The sequence below is a fragment of the Cyprinodon tularosa genome, unplaced genomic scaffold (assembly GCF_016077235.1).
Source record: "Cyprinodon tularosa strain WSP-4 unplaced genomic scaffold, ASM1607723v1 ctg98, whole genome shotgun sequence".
Lineage (NCBI taxonomy): Eukaryota > Metazoa > Chordata > Actinopteri > Cyprinodontiformes > Cyprinodontidae > Cyprinodon > Cyprinodon tularosa.
The window spans coordinates 4,026,821-4,047,831 of record NW_024039762.1 but is presented as its reverse complement, the minus strand read 5'-3'; the positions used below and the strand labels follow the sequence as shown (position 1 = coordinate 4,047,831).

At 39.3% G+C, this 21,011-nt stretch overlaps 1 protein-coding gene across 3 annotated transcripts in view; it reads right to left on the bottom strand.

Moving 5' to 3' along the window:
• LOC119777031 (protein SOGA3-like) overlaps positions 1-12,628 on the bottom strand; it is a 31,753-nt gene extending 19,125 nt beyond the window's left edge. Inside the window, exons 1-11 of one of the 3 annotated variants that reach the window (XM_038275768.1) lie at positions 12,517-12,628; positions 10,880-11,694; positions 10,464-10,688; positions 8,696-8,854; positions 8,299-8,370; positions 7,420-7,739; positions 7,144-7,303; positions 6,941-7,010; positions 5,480-6,026; positions 5,273-5,402; positions 4,844-4,956 (exon numbers count right to left, since the gene is read on the bottom strand). In XM_038275768.1, the coding sequence (XP_038131696.1) occupies positions 4,844-4,956; positions 5,273-5,402; positions 5,480-6,026; positions 6,941-7,010; positions 7,144-7,303; positions 7,420-7,739; positions 8,299-8,370; positions 8,696-8,854; positions 10,464-10,688; positions 10,880-11,572 (2,489 nt within the window). In that variant the 5' untranslated portion in view covers positions 11,573-11,694; positions 12,517-12,628. Of the gene's footprint in view, positions 1-4,843; positions 5,167-5,272; positions 5,403-5,479; positions 6,027-6,940; positions 7,011-7,143; positions 7,304-7,419; positions 7,740-8,298; positions 8,371-8,695; positions 8,855-10,463; positions 10,689-10,879; positions 11,695-12,516 lie in introns of those variants that run through there. The other 2 variants (XM_038275769.1, XM_038275770.1) reach the window with 2 other exon arrangements.
• Between the last annotated feature and the right edge of the window lie 8,383 nt (positions 12,629-21,011).

Here is a 21,011-nt window from a genome sequence, read left to right as displayed (position 1 = left end):
CCACCTCCCATCCTGGTGGCCTCACTAGTCCACACATCTGCACATTTTTCTGCTGGTTTGTGCAGACCCCACCCCTGGCTATTTTTAAAGAATCTACACTGCAGCAAAAAAACAAAAAAAACAAAGCCCCAATCCAAATAGGTAAAATGCCAGCTCCTCTGACTAAGCACAAAAAGGTCTGCACTTCACTTTAACTCTTATAAAGGGTGGGGGGAAAAGTTTTTTTGCACTCAAAAAGAATTGAAAGGTCTGTAATAGCCTAATTATTGTAGGTACACTCTATCCCCCCCCAAACAATCCGGAAAATCACATCATATGATGATTTCACAATTAATCAGCTTTTTATAAATAAGTTTTTTATATCAGCAAGATTCCCTATCCTCCACTCATACCAGTATTCATTTCAATTCAGTTTATTTCTATAGCGCCAATTCACAACACATGTCATCTCTAGGTACTTTACAGTTCACCAGATCACACAGTCCAATTGATTCAAAGTTTTCTATTAAAGGAAAACCAGTTGATTGCATTGACTCATTTACTCAAATGCAATCTCTCATTAGATTCACATGTTTGAACTTGTAAAAAAGACACCCGTCCACACCCTTAGTCAATCAGACTCCATGAGCAAAGCAGTGTTTAAGAATAGCAGGTATAACTGCAGGCATGATTTTTAGAAAAAGGAAGTAACTCCATGCAGGATGTCCCTTCTTGGAGTATAAATCATCATGATAATGGTGAGGGATCAGCCCAGAACTACAGGGATTGACCTGCAGGAGATTTCAGACCACAGTCTCAGAGGTTACCAATGGTTATTCACTACAGCATCATGGATTAAAATCCCTCTGCTCAAGTCGGTACAGACCTAGAGAAGGGACAGGTCATGCGGTTAAATGCGATCAACATTGAACTTTTTACGAATTACCTTTAGGATCAATAGAGAGATTGAATTCTATTTAATTGTTATGAACTTCACATACAGTTTTCTGGAAGAAGAAGAAGAAAACGCAAGAACACAAGCTAACTGTGAAGGTGTTTTTTTTTTTAAAGGGTACCAGATGACTGCACTGTATTAAACAGAGGATAGCTGAAACCATGTTTAACAAGATTTAACCCTTTAACGGGCAAGTTACCTTTTTGGATCAGTTGCATACCCCTTACAATGGAGTCTCCGCCGTCCCTCAGTGAGGTCTAAAAGCACTAGATCTATATCCAGCCATTCAGCAAAGATACTGCTACATGGCTGCACATCTTATTTTGGCATTTGACCAATTAGATGACCCCTTGAATGATATATTACCTACTGTCAATTAAGTTGAAAAAAAAGTTAACAAGTCAAGAAAAAAAGGTAAAAAGCTAATTGAAACGTTAAAAAGTAAAAAAAATTAATAAGCCTAGTTAACAATTATATTTAGGTTTATAAACTAAAAAATTTAAGTATCAGCATTAATGCCTCTAAGGTTATTTTGGTCCAAAAAAATGTGTTTCTTTCACTCTCATAGTGTTTTTCATAAATTTCTTATAGAAGCAATTTTGTTATTTTTCTTAATATATTCAGGCAAGTTAGTGTTTCTTGTTATTACATTGACATTAATTTTTGCCATCAAAATATCCATATTTATTGATTACAAAGGTAATAAGGTATTGTCCTGGATTCCAATAATACTATTGGTTTGAAATTTGGATTTTCAATGTATTTCACTGAATGCTCTATAAAGGGTTAACCCTCCTTCCCTGAAATGGGATTATTGAAGATGGGCCATGGCTCAGTCTTCCATCAAAATAGATCCAAAACACGGTCAGGGAAATTAAGGTGGCAGCTCCATAAGAAGTATTTCAAGGTCTTGGAGTGGCCTATCCCGTCTCCATAACAAAACCCAATAGAAAATCTGAAAATTGTATTTCCAAATGACAGCTCAAAATCTGAAACATCTGGACAAGATCAGACTTGGCCTAAAGCCCAACAGCAGTATTTGATAACCTCTTCAAGACCTACAGGAAATGTCTCTTCATCTATTCATTTGCTATGCATCAATTTGACCTCTGAAACTGTAAACAACCCATTCTCTACCAACTATTAAGTTCTGTTGGTTTTTGTCTCAAGTACTTAATTCATAAAATAAGATGAAAATTATATTTGCATGATGTGATTTTTTTTTGGACTTCTGTTTTTTTTTTTTACAGTCTATCTGACCTATCTGATCTGAACTTATGATGAATATTACCGACTTCTCCGTTTTCTGTAACTAGGAAACATGCAACAAGGGCAGTTTATCAAATCCCAACTTCACAAACTAGATAACGAGAAAGGAGGAGCACACTTCAGGCATATAAAAGATGTATCACAATTGATATCAAGACATATACAGTAATGTTGAGTAAAAAAAATTATATTATTAAAAATGCATATAGCAATAATAGCATTGATAGCAATAAAAAAAGAGAATATTAAAGTAATATGAACACCGTGAAGATATAATACATAGAAGAAAACTTTAATAAAATGGAGCATAATAGAATAGAATTAAGGAAGAACATGAATCCTGAACAAAAGGCCATTAAATCACATGGTCTTTGTTTTATTTAAGTGGCCACATGATTCCTTGTATTATGTCACCGGCTCAGTGACTCAGCACAGAGATATTTTCAGGAAACACACTGTGACTTGCAAAACTCTGTAGATGGTCTGAACCATTTTCACATTTTAATATATTACTACCATGTATTTTAATGTATTTTGTTTGTATTTTATATGATAAAACGATATAAAGTTGCATATACGTAAATAGGAATTCTAAAGAGATTAAAAAAAAAATTTCAGTGTTTTAAAATGATATAAGTGTGGCATTTATATTCAGCCTTCTGTATTCTGATTTTCTTAAAACTGGAAGTAGATTTAGGTCCATCTGTGTGAATAAAGCTGTTTTATGAAGACATCTGCAGCATAGCAAGCAAGAAGAAAGTAATTTCTTTTTCAAGACAGCCAAATGAAGTCGTTTAATCATCATCACAAGATGTGTACAAAATATGCTTGTACACAGCAAACATATGGAACAGTGTGTCTAATAGATTATACTTAAATTAAATAAATGCTGCTCACCTTCCTGAACTTGTGGGGTGGCAGTGTCATGCTGTGGGGAAACTTTTTTCGAGGTAAGGATAGAGAACACAGTCACAGAAGATAAAGCTAAAAACTGAGCAGTTATGGAAGAAAATGACTATTGAAAAGTATAGTGGAGGATTTTCGTGAATTTTTGAAAAGACCCACCCTCTCCACTTAAAAAAAAAATGCACATACACAAAGCTGTACCCGCTCCCGAGAGGAAACACCTATTAAACGTGTGCAAGAGCGTGCACAAGCCCATTTCTCCTTGTGCACGCTCTGTTCAAAAGTTGCTGTTCTCACAGCTCATACAAGCTTACTGTCCCTGAACATCCACCCTAACCCCTAAATCCCTCAATCATTATATAGAGTAGGGAGTATATAGTGGACTTTAAAGAACTTAACTGACCGTTCGGACAGATGATCACTGCTTTTTACTCCCCGTTAGTCACGTAACTCCTCCTCCACTGCCATCTTTGTTATCAGTCGCCACTGTCAGGTAGCAACAGCCTATGGCAACGGCGGGCCGCTGTGACAGCAAATCTCATAATGCTTTGCAAGGAGAGCTCTCCACACAAAGCATTCTGGGATATATCTGCTTCTTCTGAGGCCTTTCTTTTCTTCTCATACACTTTGTAGACACTTTTTCTCTTACAAACCTCTGCCATTTTCAAAGAAAGTGAGATAGGTGAGCTTCAATGACTGTCTGAAACCATAGCTCACCACACATATACGCCAGAAAAAGCGCATCCGCAGAAAAAGATAGCTAACTGAACGAGCACATAGGATGGCCTTACATACACATATCACCAGAATTATTGACAATTAGAAGGAACACTAATTTTGATGATCCACCTGGAAATATAAGATCTTTCTCTATACGTTAAAAAAAACAAAAACTTGAGGATGTGAAGATTTTTGTCAGACTTGCAAAGGTTTGCCACACTTGTACAATGTATGTGAAAAGGAAATTTAAAACTTTGTTTCTCATAATCCCAACACGGTACTTCAGACCTTGTGGTTGTACCATTGCAGGGGTTGACAAGTTCCAAGAGTGTGATAACTTCCTTCTCAAGGCATTGCATTTAGGGTAATCATATCAGGGTGTAAAACTACTGAAAAAAGTTAACTAAGTTACGTTTACGGACTCCAAAGTTACATATGATAGCAATAAATTGATTAGCGTAAACTGAAAAGGGAAAAAAAGTGTCCAAACCTTGCAAAAATAAAATATAAACACCGGGCGGACAAATTGTGTGGTCTGTCTGTGTGTTTGTGTTTTAAACCTACTGTGTTTAAAGAGCTGAAAGACGATGACTTACACTTTATGTGACCAGCTCAGTGACTCAGACTTTCAGGAAATACAGGCCTCATACATGCAGACACCTACGACAGCTGTTACTGTTATTGTGGGCATGGCCTTCAGTTACTGTTTGCGTTTTCTCTGCATAAACCTCCCCCTGACAGTGCCGACTGTCCACAGATGTACAGTGAATGTCGGATGGGTTTGGAAAATCATTGGAAGCATTATTTCATGGACCCATTCAAACCTCTAGAGGATGAACTACTAAAACAAACTGAATACAGTCTACACACTGCGGCTTCAAGCTGTTCACAGTTTGGTAAACTGATTTCTTTTTTTGTTTCCTGTTATGGGAACAGTCTGAGTTTTATTAAACATGTTAGACTCAAGCTTTTCAGTTCATGTTTGAAAGTGAACATCCGTGTAACATTACTCACCTGACACACCAGTTCTCCCAGGTTATGCCGTATCCAGCCTGCTGCAAGCCTGGCAGTGAAAGAATGATTCGAGTTGTGCTTGGAAAGCAGAGCCGTCCTGTACCTTGAGTGACCTTATGTAATGAGTTCAACGGAACGAAACAGAACGGAAATGAATGAAGAAGGCAGCAAACAATATAAAAGAATGTGCACCGTGTGATCCTGGTCGTGCTTTACAGAACGAAGAACAGGGTGAAAAGAAACACCAATTTAAAAATGGTGGCGTAAGAGAGGGAGGAGAACAGAACGAGGATGAGGATAAGCAAAATAATGGGTTGAAACATCTGGGTGGATGTGAAGGAATAGAGAGCAGAATTTCAGTTAGTCTGAATAAAAAAAAACGATACCAGAAAAAAAATGAAAGAAGAGAATCTGTTTGCAGTAACGTACAGACAGGGGTTCCTCTGGCTGTTTGTCATCCTGCTTGGGGACGTCCAGTCGGTCTATAAAGCTCTGCAGCTCTTTCCTGAAGGCTTTCATCTGAGCATTGATCCGATACAGCAGCTCATGCTCTCTAATCCTATAGTGCAAGCACAGAAAAAATGAATCCATGTTTTCACAACATGCTGTAGTGAGTTTTTATTTTCAATTCATCACCTGCCACCTTCTTCATCCTCATCCAGCCTGGCAAACAGCTCCCCGTTGGTGACATATACTCTGGCGTCGGCGATGATAGTACTTGTGTCAGCGATGAGCCTGTCGATGGTCCGGCCAAGCCTTTCGGCCTCAATGCGGATGTCTATCATCTGCTGCCGGTCCCGCAGGCTTCTGGATAAAAAATGGCTATCTACTGGCGAGTAAAGGGGGCGCGTCGGGGTGAGGCAGCGGATGTTCCTCACCTCATCGGAGTCGCTCTCCCCTCCGATGGGGCCCTCTCGTTTGCGGTGAGGTGGGAGGAGGCGAGGGGAGGCAGCGGAGGTTGAAGGGGTGTCGTCGTCCCGTCCCCCATCGCTCTCGGCGTCACTGTCCCTTGGACTGCCGCGGATTCCCAGGTGGGAGGCCAGGTCATAGCGCTGCATGTTGGAGAGCAGCACGCGGTTTTCATACTGGAGCTGCATGACTTTGCCACTCAGCTCATTGATCTGCTGGCGTGCGGCTTTCAGCTCCTCCTGGAGAGCTTCCACTTTAGCCGCATCAGCTCCACCTGAAGGGGAGGTAAGGTGAGAATGAACTTTCAGCATCAGCCTAACTCAGTTATGCTGTTGCAGGACATATAGGTTCTGTCCAGCTCCACCTGAAGGGGAGATACTGTGAGAATGAACTTACAACATCATCAGCCTAACTCAGTTATTCATTCATCTGTGGAATATTGCAAGAATTAGAAACATCATGTCCAGGCTAAGAAAATAGTCCCTGCATTTGTTACTTTAAGGCTGAACTATTGTAATTGTTTACTATCAGGAAGTCCTCAAACTATAGTTAAAAGCTTTCAGCTGATCCAAAATGCTGCAGCCAGAGTTCTGATGGAAATTAAAAGGAGAGATCATATCTCTCCTATCTTAGCTTCTCTTCATTTGCTTCCTGTTATACCCAGACTAGAATTTAAAATCCTGCAGAATCTATTAGTTAAATCTCTAATGATTTGCTCCCTCTGCTTTTTCTCATTGTAGCTTCATCTGGTCTGTTCCTGTTTGGCTGTGACCCCATCCTGGAGAGAAATATCAGCTGTGCTGTTGCCATCAACACCTTTCTTTGTAGATGTTTGAGATCAGCCTGTTTCCCAATGTAATAATAATAATAATAATACATTTTATAATAATACATTTTATTTAAAAAGGCGCCTTTCTGGACACTCAAGGTCACTGTACAAAAGCATAAAAAGTCTCCGAAAAAAATAAAAATAATAATATAATGTAGTCCTGTTTCTTTGACAGTGATTGGGCTAGATGTGCTCGCTTCATCCTCCGACATGGGAGCTGGTCACCAACTGTTTTTCCTTAGATAGAAAACTTTGAATCAAAATGACTGTATTATCTGGTTGAATAGTAAAGTGACTAGACTGCAGTGAAGTCTTTCTGCGGTATCCAACAGATTACTAATTTAAAAATGAAAACAAACCTCCACCATGTCTTGATCCAGCCTCATGGGACCCAGCTTTGTATTTGAGCTTATTGAGCTCATTGGTTACCTAGGAAAAGGCAAATGCAAAGCTTAGTCAGTTTGTTTAAGTAGCAAAGACTTTTGAATCTGTATGCTGTTTCTCCTTATCCAAAATAGTAACAGAAATCTAAAGAACCTGTTTTTGTAAAAACCATACAAACCTTTTTGTTTTCTTCTTCTACATCAGCTAAATTCCTACGGAGGAGCTCAGCCTCATCCTCTACCAGCTGAAGCTGCTGCCTCAGTTCAGACAGAGCTTCTCCTTGCTCCCTGCTCTGCTGACCCCCGCTACCACTGCCATCCCCTCCTGCTGCTGCCAGACTAGAAAATGCAGGGAAACAGAAGTGTTTTTTTTAACGACAAGTTAATACGAAGTTTTCATTTTTTACATTTTCCCAAAATTTCAGCAGGTCTAGTTTTAATAGAAATGAGAGTACCTGTCCTCCCTCATATCTTCCAACTCAGCCTTCAGTCCCCTGTTTTCCACCTCCAGCTCCACAATCTTCCTTCCCAAGATGTTTGCCTCCTCCTCCACAAGGCGCAAACGGAGCTTCAGCTCAGATTCTCGGGTGGTGGGAGGCCCTCCGGCCTCTCCTTTGGGCAGGGGGCTGTCCACGTCTCCGTAGAAGGAACGGTATTTCAGAAGCTCCTGCTCCAGACGATCTTTCTCTTTGTCAATCTTCGCCATCTTTTTTCTCATTAAAATAGCCTCCTCCTTTACAAAGGCTAACTGGCATTTCAGGTCCTCATTTTCTTCCTGCAAATAGGTAATGATGTTCTTTTTTTTCAATAGCTCAACTGTCCTAATTGGTCAAATGTATGATTTAGAAAACAAAGTGAAAAAACATACATAAGTTTTGCTTTTTAACTTTGGCTCATGTGGCTTATTTATATCTCAGGTAAATGTATTACATTATGCCTTTGAAGATTATATTGGAGCAATACCTCACAAACTAAAATTCAGATTAAGTTAGTTGCAGAATCAGGCTGTATAGGATTATTTTTCTGCAGTAGGTGCAGGACGTTTTTAATAAGCTTAAAGAGCTTGCTCCAGGAGGAGCATTCTTCTCCAATGAAGGCCAATTGAGGCCAAAACAAACGGAATCTACTAAAAAATTCTATAAAATATGCTTCTACAAAGAGGTGACTTAGGGGGTCTAATTATAAATGCATACCTAGTTTGGAGTTTAAAAAAAGCAGGCATCCTTTTTCTTTCTCTGCATAATAATGTTCTACTCTTTTACTGTTTGAAATCTAAATACAATATCAGTTAAAGCTTATGACTCATTCGTTTTTTGATGCAAAGATTGACTTACCTCAACAGGCGTCTGTGTCATCTTTTTATCAGCTCTCTGTCCATCCTTACCTCCTTTTCTTTTTAGAGAGAGCTGCACAGAAGCAATGGTAATTAACACTCTGATACTACTGTTTTCTTAAAGTGATCATTTAATCCCGATGTGTCTAAGCTAGTTTACTGAAATAAAATCTAATTTATTTATTTTGATATATGTATAACTAAAAACATAACTACAAAACAGTTGTAATCACCTTTGTTGCATCCTTTCTCTGCTGTTCACACTGCTACAGTCATCCCAACTCATTATTCACACTCCAATGTTTTCTGGACTGATTCTAATCGCGCCCAAACTGCTCTACATAACTGGCCACCACACTAACGTGTGATACTAAGTGCCATCACCTCCAACTTCTCACCTCTTTGGCTTTCTCCAGCTCATTTTGCAGGGCCTGTTTAGTGACCTCCACCTCTATCAGATGCTGCCTTAGCTTCTCGTTCTCCTCCTCTGTTTTGGTCCTCTTCTCCTCGACATTTTCAAGCTCATGGTGCAGGCGCACTGACACATCCTTAGCCACCTGAGGAGGAGTTTAAGAAAAAGCTATTAATACACAGTAGATATTAAGTTTATCTGCTCACAATCTCTTTCTTAAAATGTATAATTTCTATGAATTTGTGATGTTTGGTGATATGACATCACATGTTTATGTTACTTGTCCTCAGGAAGCCTATTTTAAAATGGGATTTTTTTTTAAACAGCCATACAGTTGTTTTAAAAAAAAAACTGTATATCACGATCAGCCCTAAAAGCTGATCTAATTGCAATGAATTATCATTCATCTTTTCCACCTGCTCCTTTCAGCCAGATCATTATATATGTTTGAGTTCAGTTTATGTTTTTGAGTTTTGACTTTGATTCAATAGTTTTTGTTCTTGTTCTCTGAGGCCAATGTTAGAGAGGGCTTTTGTCCTGTCTTGGTGTTTCCTGATTGTCTCCTGGCTGTTCTGAGCTGAGTGAGCCCTTATTCAGTTTTTGCTTGGCGGGTGGGAGCTAGTTTAAAGTTCCGCAGTTCTCATGGTACCATGTCTTGTTGCTTCCTCTCAATTGCTGAGCCTGCCTGTCTGCATCCGACCGTTTCTACCTGAGCTCACTGCTGGAATCATGGAATTCTGATTCTGCCTGAACGCTCTGTGGATTCCTGGAATCCTGGATTTGTCAGTCCCTGCGCTGATCGGAACACCTGACTGGGTTTTGGACCCCTGGATCTTAGAACCGTCCTTGTTCTGGACGGTTTCGGTGACCTGGCTTTGACTTCTGCCTGTTTCACCGAGGCTGCTACATCAGGGACACTCTGCATGGCTGCGCGCTGCATTTCGTCTGGTAGTCCATCAGCTGGATCCTGCCTCACCCGAGAGGATAGACTGAACTGCAGAGTGTCAGTGATGGGTGCGCCCTGCCTCCCCCTGGAGCCACTGCAGATTTGCAGATCCACAGCTCTTCATATTTCTTTTCTGTTAGTGTTATTAAATGTTTTGAAATCTTCCCACTGTCTGTCTCGCCTGAATACTGGGTTCCTTTGTCCCCGTACAAGACATTGTAAATATTTTTTCTTTTATCATTGCTTTTATTACTGTTAACATTTTATTACTACAAATACCATAAAAATATCTTGCTAAACACATGAATTCCTATGGCCAAGCCCTAAATGAGTGGATCTGAATACAGGTTATTGAGAGGGCTGCAAAAGACTCAAGACTGTGGAACGAGCTCACCTTCCAGCAGGACAACAATCCAAAGACACAGCCCAATGATTTTTATGTACAATCTATGTTTTAGATGTGTCTCTCCTACAGTACATCTGATGTAAACGATTTCATTTTATCCTCAGAATCCCATAAAATACTACAGAAAGTGTCTAACAGCAGGTTTGAGTTCTCCTGGTGTGAAATACTGCTGGAGAAAAGCCTCCAAAACTAGTGATGATGCAAAAAGAGATCATATAAAAATACTACAAACAACACGTAACACTTGGGATGTAAAAGTAGGCCTACCGTACATTTTAGAAAAACATTTTTTATTTACCCTGGTACTTAATTATATGCACCACTTTGTGTTTGCTGTCACATAAAACTTAAATGCGTGGTTGCAAGAAGAAAAGGTTTAGGAAGTAAGCAGATCAGACCAACCTTCAGGTCCTGCTCCAGGCTTCTGAGGAGCTCCCCATCCACTTGGCCGCTCTCATTAAACCTCAGCCTCTTTCTCTCAGCCTTCTTCAGTCGGTACTGGAGGATGCGGCAGTTCTTGTTGGCTCTCTCCAACTCTCTGCGCATATCCTGCAGCTGACAGGCGTCCTCTTCATAGAAGGTGTCCCTCATCTCATCCATCTCTGCCCGCATCTCCTCAATTTCATTCTAAAACCCATAAATAATAAACACATACATGTGCTTGATTAAAAAATACATCTTAAAGAAAGAAAAAATGAAAGGCCTGGCAGCTCTATAGCGGTGATGGTCATGCAGCATGCAAATACAACAGGTGTGGCAGATGAGGCTCTAATATGTGCAAGGTTCATGTGCTTTAGTTGTTTTTCAGATTTATTTACCTTTAGATCTTCGTTTTCGTCCTCCAGCCTCTCGATCTCTTCTTGCATTCTCTCATCGGGCTGTGGAGCCGGCTGTGGTGTGTCGGGCTCCGGGGATAGCTCCGGCTCAGAAGCCGGCGGAGACAATGATTTCGCTTGCATCTTGCTTCCTTTCTTCCCTAAGCTTTTATTCAGGTGAAACTGTATTAGTTCAGACTGCAAACAGCCCTCCTTCCAGAAACCGGGGCCGCATCCCACCGTACTCTTGGAGCTTTTCTTGCTGCTACCTGCAGCCGGAGCCGGCTCTTCCCCTTTTGGGTTCTTGCTCCTCAATTTCGGGGACTTGGAGGCGCACGGCTGATCGGAGACAACGCGGTTGGAATCGGTTCTGGAGGGTGAGGAGGCGTCAGCGGCAGGGCGGGGGGAGTCCTCCGCAGGATGCCTGCTCAGCGTCGGGCTTTCAGCACCAGCAGGCTGGACAGCAGCCGCGCCTCTGCTGGGAGGAGCGCCTCCGGCCTGCCTCCCGGAAACCGGAGAATGACCTCGGCTACCTCTGCCTCCTCCTCCTCCTGCTGCTCCTTGCTTTGGTGTGATGGGCTTAGCTGAGTTGCTGCCCTTCTGCGCAGTTTTCGATCCAGTTTCCTTGACAGCGGCCGGAGACGAAGATCTCGGCTGCTTCCGGCTGCTATTGTCCGCAGAAGATGAGTTCATCATGGTGTCAGAGAATCAGTTCATTCTCAGGAACATCCTCCCCCCTCCATCCTTGTCCATAACAGACTAAATGCGAACCTGTGCTCTACAGGTCCACCATGTTTCTCCAAGTTTCTTTGTCTCACCTGTGAAAAGCAATGTATTAGGCTATAAAAGATAGCACACCACGCGGCCAATCGATGGTAACAAGGTCTTGTTGGTGGAAAGTTGCCAGCAGGGGTTCAATGTGACTTCCAATATTATGCAGTCAGCCGTTTGATCACAGCCTTTGTGTGGGATCAGCTGCAGCTCGGGTAATTAGACGTTGGAGTCAGATGCGCCCAATAAGGGGGCGGCCAGTGAGATTTAATGTCACTGACCTGAGGCAGCAGACAGCCAATTAAACTGCTGCAAATTCTCTGACATGTGCAGCCACTGATCTAATTCAACAGAAACAAAGCGGCAAAGCTGGACAACTCTCCAGAGTAGAGCTGTTTCCTGTCAGCCATCATTTATTCGCCTCATCCTACATGCCGGATGACTCAGTAAGCCGACTCAAATGGATGGAGCATCAGATAAACACAAGTAGATCACTTTGAAAATATATGCATATATATTCTTTAGTTTACTTCAATATTAAAATGTTTTTGTTTATCTAGTTTCAGGCGGCTGCAAAAGCTGAAAGGATGAATTGCTTTTCTGCAAACGAATCAGAACTGATCACCTGAGCGGCATTAAACTAAACAGGTCGAAAGCGCGACTCTTTCCCACACTGAGGCAACTAAGATAAGCAACAGTAAATCAGCCACGTTGCTGGCCTGACAGCAGATCCTGAGGACAATATGGACAAGTCAATTTGTCCTTCATCCAGGTTACTGCTGACTAATTCATACAAAACACCACAGTTTGATTTGCTTAAAAAAGATAATTGAATTCAGACAATATTTGCCCTGCGATTTATTTCTTACCTTTTCCGGCTGTTTTATCGAATGTTGGAAAGATGGTGGCGATGAAGAGGAAGATGAGATGCTGACTGGAGCGCCTCCCGAGCTCCAGCCAACCTGTTTCAATATTCATGACATTACATCACCACTGGGAGGGCCAGGGCTGATGGAGATGTAGGGAACCGGAAGGAGAGACAGGATATTATAGCCCAGTTCTCCTCCTGACTGTCTGTCCCATCATGGACATTGATTAGACCTATTCAGCTCCAAACTGGAAGTTTATCATTAAAGATGTGTGCTGATCTTGATTATGTGGACTGTTTTGTTCAAACAGGAAGGCTTTTAACTTAAAGGTATAGTGGAGGATGTTCTTTTTCTGGGTGGATCATCAAAATAAGTGGTCCTTCTAATTGTCAATCATTCTGGTGATATGTTCGTCCCCATTTTTATTTACCTATAATGGAAAAATTGCAAATCTTCTTTCGGTAAGTAAGTTTGTATGAGCGATGCAAACAGCAACGTTTAAACACAATGTGCACAAGGAGAAATGGGTTCGTGCACGCTCTTACACGCGTTTATTAGGCGTTCCCTCTCAGGAGCACGTACAGTATGGTGCATATGCATTTTTTTTTTTTAAGTGGAGAGGGCAGGTCTTTTAACAAATTTGAGAAAATCCTCCACTATACCTTTAATGCTGCATTAGCCAACAGCAGGGCCGTGCAGAGACCACTAAAGGGGCAGGTGCTCAAAAAAAAAAAGGGCACATCTTATCGCATTTTAGGACAGAATATTAACAAAGTCACATAGCTTTCAGAGTTTAATGAACAATGATAAATTACAAAATTGTGAGACATACAATCAAAGCTAAGGGAAATCTCTACATAGAACATAGAACTATGCATATGTAAAATATTTTATTAGTAATTTCTTTCTGCAGGTCTATTTTGTTATAGGAAAGTATTACAATATTCAAACCTGCAATTTAGCCAAAGATGTAAATCAGAGCTGGACCACCAGACATATTTTGTCTTTACAGAATTAAACTGTTAAAAATGCATACAAGGGCACAATGCAACCTTTTAGTGTACTGTAATCTATAAAAAAGAATGTCTGCCTGGTTTGCTGTACTGATAGTGGAGATGGAGACAGTCCATTCAGAAAAGCAGAGCTGCTGCATCAAACTTTAACTAGAACTACAGAAAAAAAAGAACAAAACAAACATTTTATTAATGCATGTCACCATGAGAAAAGCCTACTCTGTTTGTGTCTTAGTGTATTTTGTAAGTACCTATATACATTTTCTTCAATCTTTCCTCTTCGTTTTTTCTTGTCAGTTTCTCTTTTCTTTTTTTCCTCATTGTCTCATCTTTTCTGTGTTGAGTGAAGGTCAATGTCTTATTTATTTCAGTCTCTTGCCTTTCTTTTCCCCCCAAACTAAATCCAAGATTATGATCCAAAAACGTATTTTCCGTCATGGTGATTTAACTGTTTAAAAACAAATTCCCATCTTTTAAGCATTTTTGCTATTTTTGTTCTCTTTTGTTCACAGCAGCAGTTTTCTGTTAGCCATGTCTTTAAAAATGTTAATAACCTCACTGTGAATGATTGGCACATCCTTCTCGATTGCCAACAAAAAGGTCTGACAACCGATCCTCCTTGCATAAGCTGCGCAGTTTTGTTTTCACCAGCTTCATACATTATATCTATCATATATCTATCATGGTAGTTTTGGATGAGTTCTCCTTTAAGATACATTTACCTAACGCTAGAATAAATGAAATGTACATCATGCAGCAAAGGAAATTAGAAAATCAGACATATATCCATTATGGAGATGATAGGTTTTTGACGGGCGATGTGCCCCTATTGCATAAGTAATACTGAAGAATGTCCTACTGTCATTAACGACACAGGGAAGCTTTTTAGTTATCTTGCTTTGCTAGCAAAGTCATTAGCTAGCAGCTAGCTCATAGCACAAGAACAACAGCCTAATGTCTGTATGATAAAAATACTGAATCGATAGATAAGAACAGCTTTTCCTCACCTGGCTGTCTCCTCCCGCTCAGTAGTTCTTCAGAGAAAGAACTACTTTCCTCCGTTTAAACCGCTACTCTTTGCTAAAGTAGAGAAATTATACAACGTTCAAAGTTTTCCGTTGTCTGACAAGTAGGAAGCCTACTCCAGTATTTTCACCAAAAATTATGTTTTTTAATTCACAAAAAAACTGTTCTGTAATCATTACAGAACAGTTTTTTGTGAATTAAAAAACATAATTTTCAATGTAAAAGACTAAAAGCACAGAGTAATCAGTGTTTTAGATCAAACAATACTGCATCATCCATGGGGCTCATTTGGTTTCACTTACATGTCTATTCAGGTTGACATTGGAGAGGCGGTGCAGACTGAAGACATAGCCATCCGTCCGATCATGGTTGATCTTGCTTAGGGCCAAATGAGCAGCGGCCACAGTGTAATGTGGAATATCCGCTACCTTTAGCTCCGCAGTTAGCCGCCTTATCTGACTGTGCGAGAGGCAAGTGCATCGTCACCGGCAAAAGGTCAAAGGTAACAATGTGATCGGAGGGCTTATTGTATTGTTTATCTTGCCAAAAAAGAAAAGATAATAATAATAATTTAAGTACATGTGTCAAATAAATAATAAATTATAATAAAAAAAAAAAAAAAAAAAAAGGGACCAAAAGGGCACATTGGGATCATGGAGCAAAAGGGGCAGGTGCTCAAGCCCCCTTAGCCCCCCCCTCTGCACGTGCCTGGCCAACAGAATATTTATAACTCATTAAGGTGATTAATATCTTTCAAAATGCGTTATTGAATTTCAAATGCAGATTGATTTGGCTAAATCAATCTTTCATGTACACCCACAGCATGATGCTGCCGCCACCATATTTCAAAGTTGACATGGAGTGCTTGGGGTCTTTATGACTCTTTTGAGTCTGAAGTCTTTATCATTAAAGATGATGGATTCATCAGTGTAATTGGAGAATTTAAAAGCTTTCGAAACCCTTTCTAACGTAACCCTTATTCATCATTACAACTTTATTCCTGAACAGCCAGCTGTGTACATTGTGTACAGCAATGCCTTGGCAAAACAGCTGCTAAGATAATACCCAATTGGTCTCTGATGAGTATTTAGTGATTTCTAAAAGTATTTAACTAGACTGGGTTGTATTTAGGGGTATGAGAGTACACACACAAAAATATTTTATCCAAATTCTTTGTAGTTTTAATAAATAATAATTTTAATGCAAACCTATTAAATAAACCCTTCATGGTACATATTCAATTCTACAATAAAGCTTATTTATCTGAAATCAATAATCAAAAGGTTTAGGAATTTAGTAGTAATAAGAATGCTTACTGAAAACTAACACGGATGAGTGTATTTATCTAAATTACATAAAGTGTATTGTTTGAACTGCATAAAGGTAACCTGATTATAATGACAAAAACTTATTAGCATCAATTTTGAGCAAGTTATTAATTCAAAATACACACACCTTACAATTATGTAGATTAAATAAAAAGGCTATATTACATACATTGTGGAAGGCTTATTTAATAGGTTTGTTTAAAAATGATCTGGAAATAGTCAATGTAATTTCTTATGTAATAAAACCACAGAAATCTTAAATTTTGGGTGAAATATTTTGGTGAGTGTAAAGGTTGTTCTTTCAGTTGAAATACCCCCTACAACAGACAAAACAGATTTTGTGGTCTTATTGTGATCAAATGTGAAAGCATTGTGGCTTTATGAATACATTTGCAAGTCATTGTGTGATGTGTAGTAATGATAAGTGACGAGGACAAAGAACGCATGGTTAGATGTTGTTAGCGTGCAGCTCTACTTTTCTAAAATAGTTTTGCAGATAGAAAAAGAAAATGAGACATAAAATCGAAAAGGTCTTGAATTTACATATTGACAAGAATCCCAACTAGTTTGTCAAAAAGCTCAAACATCTTCATTTTTTTTAAACTGTCCTTTACTGTTGGAGTCAGGACATTAAAATCAAGTTTAGGACTCAAAGTTTACTTGACTTTATACAGTACTTTAAGGCATACCGTGTTGCTTTCTACGTTTTAGCTTGTTCTTACTTGGTTTCTACCTTGTGTGTGCATGTGAGACAAGTTTGCAGGAAGAAGTTGGGACAGCCACAGGATTTGCTCAGCGCTGGATGGTTTATGGCATAGATTATAACTCTTGTCAAAGCTTCAGTGACCACATCTCTTGGCCTCTTACGTCTGTGTAATCCATTAGCTTCTGTCACTCCAGATTTTGAAAAGACATCCTAAACTAATCTGGCCAGAAAAAAAAAAAACAGAGGCTGGTCTCTGTTGTAATCCCAGTTTAATTAGCAGGAATATTGTTGCCGGAACAATGAGCAAGCTTTGGATAAGGCTAAAGATCCATTTTCTTTGAATAGGATAACAGATGCTTGGCGTTTTCTTCTCCCTTTTCACAGAGACACATTAGCCACATCCCCCACGTTTAAACCTCTCCTGGCTCGGGACCAGTCAGCCTTTTTCTGTGACAGATGTCTGCATCATGGAGGCTTTTGCCTCCCAGTTATGATTAATCTGCTCTCTGTAAAACAAAATCAAAAACGATAATGTTGCTACATGGTATAAGAATACATTCTTAAACACTGGTTTAAGCCTGCATGCTGTATAATACTTAAGGCAGGTGAGAAACTCCAAAACTGACCAATTACTTCTTCTTAAAGAACTGTAAATTTATTACAGTTAAGCTCTTGACAATTTCCAAATCTTTTCCACTTTTACTGTTAATGCTTTAAAACTGACTGAATGGATCTTAACTTACAGATGACACAAGCCTTAATCACATCAAACTCTCTCTGATCCTTATGTAGAAAAGCAACTAATTTGTGTTAAACTAAATATCTCTAGCATGTTGTTTCTTTCTCACATAACTCTGCATGCAGTGTCCAAAACGAGGTCTAAACTTAATTTATGAGCAGCAACTAACAAGATTTTCCTAACTCAACATAAATACCCCATTTTACGGGCCACAGGATTAATCAAGAATCATTATGTGCACCATCCTGCATCTTTAAAGCATCCCACGCCAATTGTCCACAATGTTTTGTAAACTTTGTGATTTGTAATTTTCAGGTAACCTTGTTTGTTGCTGATGAAATCCATTTATCCAGGGATAAATAAAAAATAAATTGTCTCTAATCTTGGTTGACGTACTCCAAATGTCAGTACATCCTGTTCTGCTGAACATACTCTGTCTGATTTGCTTGTTTGTTTGAGTTTTATTTGTTTAAGTATTGGTATCACGTTGTTGATCTTTGTAAGACACATCATAATATGATGTCACATTCACAGCTATATATATATATATATATATATATATAAACTTTTTTTCCCCTCTATTTTTTATATTCTGTCTTTATATCAGGAGCAACTGGGGGATAGTGGTTATAAATCTGAACGGTTTAAGACCCTTTAAACTATTTAAAGCTAGAATATAAATTACGGTTTGATAAGCTCTCATATAGACATTTACTTTTTTTGGAAAATATACTTAATTTATTTTTAAAACTATTCACACATACTTTAAACACTTCAATTAGTTGGCTTGTATTGTAAATTCTGCTTTAGAAAACCGTGTTTTGGGGGCTTCCAAACTGACTGTTGGGAAAGAGTTCCAATAGGACATAATAGTCTAAAGAAAATGCTTGGAATAGATTCAACAAGTGAAATTTGGGATAGTAAAAACACCATCCATAAAACAATCCTCTGTGGTTGCAGGCCTCCTACTCTTAAATTCTGCAGGGAGTGCTGCATAAACATGCGTGCATGCAAAAAAACGAAACACGTTTCATAGTCTAACGCACACAAAAAACACACAATACCTCCTTTGAGTGTTCCAACCACACACCCTACCACCAATTCACACACGCACACCCACCCACACACACACACACACACACACACATCCTAGTAGTTTATTGCACTGCTGCACTTTGCAATGCTAGATGCCAGCTGATTTACGAAGAAAAGCTTGGAGACGAGGAGAGATGAGGGGATGGGTAGGGAGGGGCTTTTCTGCCTGTGACTGGGGGCAGGCACACAGCTGCTGTGGGAAGTAACCATGGAAACCTTTGTCTAAATTCATCGAAATGGGAGGGAATTTGTAAGGTACCCAAAAAAAAATACTCTGAATCTAAAAGGTTTTTTTTTTTTCATTTCTTGGATGGTACATTCATTTTATGCTATAATAATCAACTGCCACCTACTTTTATTATTTACAATACTCTTTAAATTAGTAGCTGATATTAAATCTCAGTAATAACAACCTTCTAAATTTGGGACTGGTGCACTAACAACTAATCTAATCTGTTCTTAGCGAAGGAGGTTGTTACTTTTTTTATATCAAACTTATGATACATTGAGAAGCTTAGTAGGCGGCGTACAAATAGAACTGTGAAATACACAACATCATGTTTAATGTTTTAATTTACTTAAACATACCTAATTTTAAGAATAATTACATGCCAACAAACACTAACGCAAATTGGTTATTTGCATTATTGATCCTAGAGCAGGAGGACACTTTTAAAGATATAACAACAATATTTCAAAACAAAGCAAAAACCTAACATGTTTAAAGACACTTTTTAGTTACTTAGAGCATATAGTGTTATTTTTCAGTACAAAATTAAAATGTTTCTCACAAAACCCAAATTCACAGTCACAATATGGCTATCTTGCAAATTAAAAACATATGAGATTTGTATTGTTCAAAATAAGACATTAAATTACTTTAATAATTGTAAACATATGCCATACAAAAATATTAAGGTGAACATATGTTCAAAATGAACAAAATTAATTCATACTATATCTCTCAATGGATTATACAGGAAGGGCTTTTATTTTGAAATCACTGTATTTTATTATTTATTTATTTTTTTTACTGGAATTGTGTGTCTTAGTATCAATGGTATTTTTAGAGCTGGAGCATAAAATGCTGGAGATGCTTCTCAGCTGAAATGGACCCAAATCATATAAAGCAATATCCAGTATTAGGGTAATCTGTGTGGTTGGCATCATTATGTTACAACAAACATTGTGATTCCTAATAATTCTTATTAGCAATGATACAATGATCCACGAATGTCCCTTTTGATCAATCAAAAGTGACCGTTAACAATTCATCTCTGTTATAAGTGGATTTCTTGATTTATTTATCTTTATGGTATATGGAATAAAGACAACCTTAGAAGCTGAGATTGGCTATTTTTACTGGAATGTGCTTTTAAGAAACATTAACAAGAACCCTTACAATCTGTGGGCAATGGTGTCTTCACAAGCAGTCAGTACTGTACACACTTAACAGCTCTAATATGTGGTTAAAATAGATGGAAAAAGGAGAATCAAGCACAGACTTTAAAGCTTGAATCTCAGTCTGAAATATTGTTTTTTTCAACATAAAGATTTTAATGGCTCTACCTTACCGTCCTGTGTGTGAACCTAAGATTAGGGTTAGAGCAGAAGCTGGAGCACAAGCTCTTCTAGCTGAACGTTACTGACTACACCTCCAAGAGGATTACAGACCCCCTAACAGCATGGAAGCAGCACAAAAAGCACCACCTTAATTTCAACTCATTGATACTCGATGCAGCAGGAACAGTCTGGATTTTAACGCTCTGAGAACAGTGGAGATAATGGTAGACTTTAGAAAGAGCACAGCCCCATCCTGCTCCATCAGACTGTGTGACTCTCCAGCCGCCCATTGGACTCCTCCTGCTTCCTGGGTACCATCATCGATTAAGACCTCAGGTGGGTGCTGAACATCACCTCCCTGAGGGGGAGCAGCAGACGATGTATCTCTTGCAGCAGCTGAAGAAATCCAGCCTGCCAAAGACAATGATGGTGCACTTCTACTCCACTATCATTGAGTTCATCCTCTCCTCCTCCATCCCCATCTGGTATGCTGCTGCCACCACCAGGGACAAGAGCAGCCCGCAGTTTCTCATTTGCTCTGCAGAGAGGACAATGGGCTGCAATCTTCCTTCTCTTCAAGAACTGTACGCCTCCAGACTCCAGAGGCAAGCAGGGAAGGTTGCAGCTGACCCCTCCCACCTAGGGCACAAACTGGTTCAGACTCTCTAATGTGGCAAAAAGCTGTGGCGCATCAGGACAAGAATGATCCAACACATAGATAGCTTCTTCCCATACCAGCCTCATAAAAGCCCCACTGACTGTTTTACCAAAGGAGAAAAAAAAAACATCTTAGCACATGTGTATATGTACAGTTTTTCATTTTACTTTATACTTATGTCAGTGGTGCCAATTTTTTATAACTGCCATGGTGGTCTCCTTACATATCTTACATTTGTTTATCCAGACTTTGATATTGGAGAAATGATTTGCCATCAGCTAAAAGTTTGCTTGTCTACATATAGCAGTTCATAACCAAACAAATTCCTTGTACCTGTAAAACACTACTTGGCAATAAAGGTTCTGAT